Source organism: Priapulus caudatus, unplaced genomic scaffold (assembly GCF_000485595.1).
Source record: "Priapulus caudatus unplaced genomic scaffold, Priapulus_caudatus-5.0.1 Scaffold74, whole genome shotgun sequence".
Classification (NCBI taxonomy): domain Eukaryota; kingdom Metazoa; phylum Priapulida; class Priapulimorpha; order Priapulimorphida; family Priapulidae; genus Priapulus; species Priapulus caudatus.
This window is the reverse complement of record NW_014577135.1, coordinates 299,981-308,249: the sequence shown is the minus strand read 5'-3', so window position 1 is coordinate 308,249 and position 8,269 is coordinate 299,981. Positions and strand designations below refer to the sequence as shown.

The window sequence follows — 8,269 nt, the reverse complement described above, 5'->3', positions numbered from 1 at the left end:
GCACACGGTTAGAGCATGCCCTAAGGAAGATTTTTGGCTATAAGGCCATCGCATATTTGTCTCATGGCAACAATGGCAGCTATTTTTCAAAATGGAAAATCTCAGTCACAATTCATTCACATATCTGCCGGGCTAAATGCAGTTTTACTAAGCAAACAAAAAACTCGACTTTTAAGTTTTGTTATTTCTCGCCCTGATATGTAGGCCTAATCAGTTAGAAATCCATATAAAGCTCGCTGCAGCCGATTTGCGTCGGCGTGCTAGTCGAAAATTTACAGTATAGCAAATATTCGGTTACAGTTGGCATTCATAAGTAGTAGTCATAATTTTATTATAATGTAGGCAGCCTTGTCTAAGAGATACCTAGCTAAATCGTTCGTTATAATTAACTCATATAATTTGTCTCATACATGCCAGAAGTACCAAGGTTAATATACAGAGCTCGTGGTCCCGTCTTTACCTGGAATGTTGTGCCTACTATGTAAACTCAGGGATTTGGATATTAATAGGCCCAAGCTACCTCGTTTCCAGGATTTTGTCAGTGCCAACTAGCCCTAGGTCATCACGCAAACGTGATATTCCCTTCACTTTGCGTGTGGCATTCTTCGTATCTCCCGCGGCGGACCAACACGCTACTGTTCTGTGGTGACGACTGACGAGTTTACTAGGTGTTGATATAGACGATCCATTATAGTTCGTGCTGTTTTAAGGTGCCGTCGTGTTTGAGTTGCGCCAGCGATTACACATACCGACACCAGGGAGGCGGCTTTTAAACTGTGGTTCTCGCCACAGTGTCTCTCGCTTGGCTGCCAGATTTCAACGCGAAACAAAACAGTACTTGAACCTGCGCTCCAAATCGCGGTTGCCCGCACGACTGATTACCAGCTAGGTTTGCTCCTGTATACTACACGCTATCTGTGTGTGCGCGCGTGCGTACGAAAACGTCTCGAAGGTCGCTCCGCGCGGTATACACTAAAGGTTAAACGACTGCAACAGGTTGCGGTGCGGTGCTGCGTTACCGGCAAGGTGCTATCATAATTCTCATCAACACAACGATGTCTCTCTTGACGCTGATTGTCATGACCGCTGCCGTTGCGGCCGCGGCGGGGGAACTCGAGGTGGTCATTCTTCATACGAACGACGTGCACAGCCGATTCGACCAGGCGGACGTGGGTGGGAGTAGCTGCTCGGAGCGTGAAGCTGCAGCTGGTCAGTGCTGGGGAGGCTACGCGAGACTGGCGACCAAGGTAAGCTCATGCTCGTTCACTAGTTCCTCGTCATTCACTAACAAACGGGTTCTGTTCGACGCCGCAGTTCGCTGATTGAATTATGACTTTTGGTACAGGTACCGTTGCCAGAAGCGTCATAAGCTGTATAATAGTATGTGTATAGTACATGTATATATGTATATAATTTGCATATCATGTATGTATAGTACTACATATAGTAGTATATACGGAAGTACTAATGACAGTAGTAAGGATATAGATGTCAGAACCTTTGCTCATGACACGTTAAAGTGCAAATATTATCGCACCCTATATTCATGACAGTTATAACTATTTATTACGTTTATGAAAACAGTTCCCATGTGTATTAATTGCTTTTAGACATTAATGTTCACCGTGTATGTCGAACAACGATACGCCCGGCATGTGCATATGCAGCACGCATATGCTGAAGCTAATTACTCCATGAAATCACGTGGGACTATATTTAGACCGTGGGCCGAGCAGTGAAAATCCTTCTAGATTTTGATTTTCGTGACCCACCCCTGGTAACTATTTGAATTTTTGTGTGATAGGAGATAAAAAATCATTGAACCAGAATTTACAACTAGGCAAGTCCGAAAGTTGCACACTAATTAGTATTCTTACTAATTGTTATTCATCCAAATGAGCAGCACCCTTTTTGTTCAATAAATGAAGAATCCTGTACAAACCTATGGAAAATAGACAATTTGAACGCTTTCCTGACAGAGAACAGGATTGTGTAAGCGCCTAGCTTCCACCCACCCAGCCCACCCACACACACACGCACGCACGCACGCACCCACACACACACGCACGCACGCACGCACGCACGCACACACACACACACACGCACACACACTCTCTCTCCCCCCCTCCACACACACACACCCACACACGTACACACACACACCACACAACACCACACATACACACAACACACAGCAACACACACACAGCACACGACACACACACACACACACACACACACACGCTAACATAGACGCATAATCACTAGGCTTTTTTTAATTGCTTAACCGGTGGTACTTGTAAGAAAATTATTTGCAAAATAATGACGCCAGATTAACACACACACGCGCACATGGCACACGCACACACACACACACACACACACACACACACACAACACACACCGCACACAATACAACACACACACGCCGCACACACACAACATACACACACACACATATCACGACACACACATACACACACACACACATCACACACGACACCACATACACACACACACACACACACACACACACACACACACGCGCGCACACACACACACACACACACACACACACACACACACACACACACACACACACGCACACTCAAACAAAATAACAAGTAGGCCAATACATACATGTTTTCAAAGGAATAATTGGCCCTTGTAAGAAACTTAAATCTTTGCAAGACTGATGTGCCCTACAAATATTTGTACGATGTTTTGAAGAAATACAGGAAAATCGGCCTGACATAAATTGGCCTTAGCATATCCATTCATTGTTTCCATACATTTGTGTGCATTACAGATAGTTTGGCATTATATATATGTATGTATCCAGTAAAAATATTGCATTTTGACAAATAATTTGTTTAAAAAATGTATATAGTCACCACACTTCAGGTTTACAGTAGAAACATCAAATTAAACAGTTTACAATGATTGATACACATTAGCCTATATACACAGATAATGATCAGACTGGTAACTGATGGAAATACAGCCTACTAAACTATTCACAAAGTCTCAGTCCAATCTAGAGGCCAATAAACATGGTTCTCTGTTAACCTCTCATCCAGAACTAGAAACTTCTGTGTGATAACAGAGTAGCTAACTGAAATGAAGCTACAGCTAAGGTAAAGTGTCAACAATGTGAACACTACACATCTTCATCTTCTGTGTTTGAGTCTTCATCTAAAGATTCTCCAGCCATCGGATTTTGGCAATCAGTGCACTTGCACAGATCAGTACATGGTACATGCTGCTGCCTGCAAGAACATCTTCCCTTGTTTTTACCAGCTGGCATCTGACAGTTTGTCTTTTTGCAAGTGCAGTAAGTCAGTTCAAGCAAACTGCTTGGGGCAGGGGGTTGTTCTCCCCAGACAACATTTAGTCCTCCGTCTTTCACTTTCCAACCCCCATGTGGGCTTGAAATGTCGGGGGTCTGCTCCAGACAAAGACGATGTACAGCAGCCTGGTAATTGGCTCTCTTGATATGCTGTCTCAGTGCGTCCTGTGTTGGTGGAAGACGAGCTTCTGACTTGATCAACATGAGGAACATGTTGTGGCGTGCCTTATTAACACTGTCGCATCCTTGCCGATATAACTGACAAACGAATCTCTCGAGTCCACAAAAATTATCTTCGTTCACTGTGAATGAGTAACCTAACTGTTGGAATGTAGCCTTAAACTCGGCACTTTCTACTATTAACTTGTATGCCTTTGCTTTGGATATACCATGGAAACTACTGACAGAGTCACAGCCAGTGAAGCAATGGAAAGAAATAAGTGCATTGCAAACATCTTCCCCGAGGTAGGTACTTATGGCAGACAAGCTAAGAGTCCTCCTGTTGTGGCCACTCCCTTCCAGTGTGAAATAACAACTCGATTCTTATCTCTTTGGCTCTTGCTACTCCTATGATGAAGACATCAGTATCCGGGCTGCGAAATTTTTTTCCCACGAGAGTTCCGGACCACAGCCAATCAGCGCACTCCATTCACTCGACTTCCTCGAAGCAACAATGTAAAATAAATACCCTAACCCGCAACCCGCAACCCAAACCCTAACACTAACTATAATCCAACCATATATATACGAACCATATATTATAAAACACTATCTATGGTGGGTCCGGAGCTCTCGTGGGAAAAAATTTCGCATCCGGACTCTTGATCACAACTGGAATATATTAGAAATATCAATCTAAAATTATTTGATTTAATAGTTAAGTAATTTTTAGGTGCAAAGTATAAAATTACTAAGCCAAGATAGGCCCACCAATGAAAAGCAATAATCTTGATTTGGAAATTACAATATAAACTCATAATTGCCCCTTTGTTTGAGGATAACTACCACTTTCAATTGGATTTGTGTTCCTTGGTTTTCCACTTAAAACACAATTGTAAAAAGTACTTATTTCTTGCATATGAGAAGACATTAAGTGAATTTAGTAATTTTTACTTTTTTGCCTTTTATTCCTCCGAATGGCCCGGTTGATCTCGGTAATATTGCAAAAGTGGCGGTAGCATTCAGCATGATAGCCATAAAACCAGTTTTCCACATTAATTAATACATTGATACCTCGTATTTATGAAATACGGTATTTGCGAAATACCGATTCCGAGACAAATACGCGGCCGAGCGTTCACACGCTGATTCGCAGCTCCAGAAATGCCGTATTTGCGAGCTGCGAGCTGCTTAAAACTGTCTACGTCACGAATTTCGAGCACCAGCAAGTAGTATATTTGTGTGTTATTTGTACAAAATAAAATGTATGAAAATACAAGTAGCGTTTCTGTTTACTTTTCATGCTTATATACCTTCTTTATACTCCCTAATTTGCCGGTGCATTCGATGTAACCAAACGCTCGACACAACAACAACCGCCATGAATTCGAAAATTATTGCGTGGCGCCCAGACGCAGCTAGCCGATATAGCGAACATTTGCGGTAAACGAAGCATTGGCAAAATTATTGTGGCAGCCATGGAAATTCCTTCTGCTTTTTTCTCTTTCGTTTTCTTTCCGATGCACTGGTCTGCCCACCATTGTTTATCGTTTAGTTGATCTAGCCTCTGATCTATCCTGAAGGGGATGTCACAAACATTTTTGTTGGCAGAAATTTAAAAAAACACAAATAACATTTCGCAGTTTTAATAATAATTTTTCAAACATAATACACATGAACATATATTATTTATTTTTCCTATATTGTATATTCTATATAGCCAACACAAATCAAAACAGAAACTGTTTGGGCACCACTTTGTGCACCATACACAAATCACGATGACATCGTCCACAGCAACCAGTACAGCAACAGAGAGACGCCAGTAATATGTAAATAGTGTTAGACAACACTAATTCAAATCGTCAAGATTTTTGCAAATTTAACCAACGTAAAAACATTTTTATCAGGTGAAAGTTTGAGGATATATTTAGTAACGTTAGTACTAACTTTTGATGCAAAAAAATTACAAAAATAAGGTTTCAACTATATTTTTTTAAATAATTTCTGGAGATTCGTGACGTAGACACTTTAAACAATCAAGCGAACAATGCAAAATAAACAATGCAATGCGCACCCACTGCCGATAAAATACGTAGACTGGTCCGCGCTCGACAGTTCCACTCGCGTTACACTGGCACTGTCGAGCGCGGACCAGTCTATAAAATACGTGGCTTCAGAAATACGGTATTTAGCGTTCACACGAGGAAATGCGCGGTCCAAGAGATCCGGTATTTCTCAAGCACGGCAAATTATTTGGGGTCTGGGAAGCCGCGTATTTCAACAAATACCTGATCTGTTTAGATGTACCGTATTTCTTGGACCGCGCATTTTGCCTCGTGTGAACGCTAAATACCGAATTTCTTGCTACGTGTGAACGCGGCTACTGATATATTCAGTACAGCAAAAGCGGACACTCGCATGACGTCATTAGGTTTACGTTTGATTGCGTTATAGGTTGTGTACAACAGTAGAAGGCGTCCATAGGCAGCAGGCCTGAATAAGCATCAAACAGAAATAAATTAAAAATACTTACAGTGTTTCGTCGCATACGCAATATACACTTTATTTATGTTAAATAACTACAGATTCATGCTCTACATGTCGCTCTATGACGTGCATTTCTACAAAGTTCTTGGATCCCGTTTCAAACACAAAAATGGCCAACCGGTCACCATGGCTAAGCCAATTGACGGAATGTCACAACTACACGACAATACCAATATTACTTCTAATGCTTTCTAGACATCCCACGAGGCATCTAACTGGCCTGCATAATGCACGGAGACAGATGAAGAATTGTTGTAAAGCATAACAATTGTTATGAAGAATAAGCATACATAATGTGTTAGATTACATCTGTTCTCTAAGTAGATGTGAAATGATGTTAATCGAGGAGGTTGTGACCTTGGTTGAAATTATTCTAGTTATGCCAGCAATGCTGAGAGTGAACATTCTTTTAGCAGTTTGAGACGAATAAAGTCTTATCTGACGTCCACCATGGTCCATGGGACAAAAACGTCTCAACATGCAGCATAATGACCATGCATTCGCACAAAGAAATAACAGATTCTATCAACCTGACAGATATAGGGAACGAATTTGTCAATTTATTTTCGGACAAAATCTTCAATACATTCTCCCCCCCCCCCACACACACGTACGCGCACAGACCGTTTAGTTTATCAAGTTAGGTTAACGTACTGTAGTGACTATGACCAACCCCTAGTCCGAACCATCGTGTTTTGAACCTGAAACTATTTATCTCTTTATCTTTCAAAAGTAGACTAACCTATTGTTCCGTGCGATCAGGCTCTGGCTTCATGGCCCGTTGTCAGAAACACAATTAATCTTAAAATTTGTCTTAACATTAACCTTTTGTCATAGACCGTTGACAGAAACATGGTGTATGTTTTTTTAAACATTTTTATACGAATACGTATAAAGGTTCGATCTACGAGTAAAAATTAACGTACGTTTAAACTGATGCTAAGACTAATTTTGTTTCTGACAACAGGTCTCTGGCAGCTTCCACAGAGCATTTCACTTACTTGCTTTAAAGTGTGAACCTAACGTGTCGTTTGCATATTGGTCTGCACACTGTCACTAATTCAATCTAATCGCATTAAGTGATATTCTCATCCTGTTCGGGTTCCCCATGCGTTTTATTCGTGTTCCAAGTCTATATACAGTTCCACCCAGCTGCCACCTCAGTACTTGTGGGAAGTAGACATAATTCTATTAGAATCAGTCTAGAATTATTTAGAGCGAGGTCTGAAATGCCCAAGACAAGTATCCGGTCTGGTACAAATTATCTTATTACTATCTTATCTTACTTGGTCTATATTCGTTTTTAATCATATGGCAAAACTTGCTATTGGGTAAGCGCTCCGGAATATAGTTGTGGTTGATAGTACGTGCTTTTTATACCAAAAGGCTACCACAAAAAATAAATCTGGGACTTTTATCCTGCAGTCTGTGACCTCAGATAGTAATCACAGCTCGTGTTCAATCACGTCTACACAGCTATAGCGCACCGACACTGCCGATATAATAATATCAGGAGTTAATAATGATAAATTGTCATTATTGACAAATTGAAATATTGACATATTTGACATATTGACAATTTGTCATTATTAAACCCTGATAATATCGAGCAACTGTCTTGTATTCACCCAGCAGCTAGCAACGCTATATTTGCCAATATCAGTGATAGTACACGTACATCTTTATATATGTCTATATGCAGTTGGTTTTGTGTACGACACGAGGCGTGTAGAAAACGAATGTCTCTTTACACCTAATCCAGAGAGACATGATACAAGATTGCGTGGCACAGCTTTGCTGTTGATCCCGAGCGCTGCGCGCGGATGAGACGCGCAGTTCCGCGGGATACGCGCACGCGACCGCGGGGATGTTCAAGTATGAAGCGTATGTTGGGGGTCCATTATGCAGAGCTTCCAATTGAAATGGCCCATGAAATTGTCAAGTGGAATTGTGTTTTTCGGAACCCCAAAGAAAATGTCTCCCTCTTACATGCACCCCTCCCTGATCAATTACGCATTCAGGCGTAAACAATAACAGAGATGAAATTGTGTTGAGTTTATGGCTCTTGGCGCACGTGCATTGACGTACAAGACTGATGAAAGGGGGGCCGCCCTATAGACCGAAGGGCCGATAGACCGAAGGTCCGATAGACCGAAGGTCCGATAAACCGAATATTGAAAAGGGACCTATAGACCGAAGGTCCGATAGACC

The 8,269-nt window shown here is 41.6% G+C and overlaps 1 protein-coding gene across 1 annotated transcript in view; it reads left to right on the top strand.

Annotated features, from left to right (window-relative positions):
- The first annotated feature begins 533 nt into the window (after nucleotides 1-533).
- The window catches only part of LOC106821452 (5'-nucleotidase-like), a 39,030-nt gene continuing 31,294 nt past the window's right edge, over nucleotides 534-8,269 (top strand). Inside the window, exon 1 of the mRNA XM_014826265.1 lies at nucleotides 534-1,247. Coding sequence (XP_014681751.1) covers nucleotides 1,056-1,247 — 192 coding nt within the window. The 5' untranslated portion in view covers nucleotides 534-1,055. The remainder of the gene's footprint in view (nucleotides 1,248-8,269) is intronic.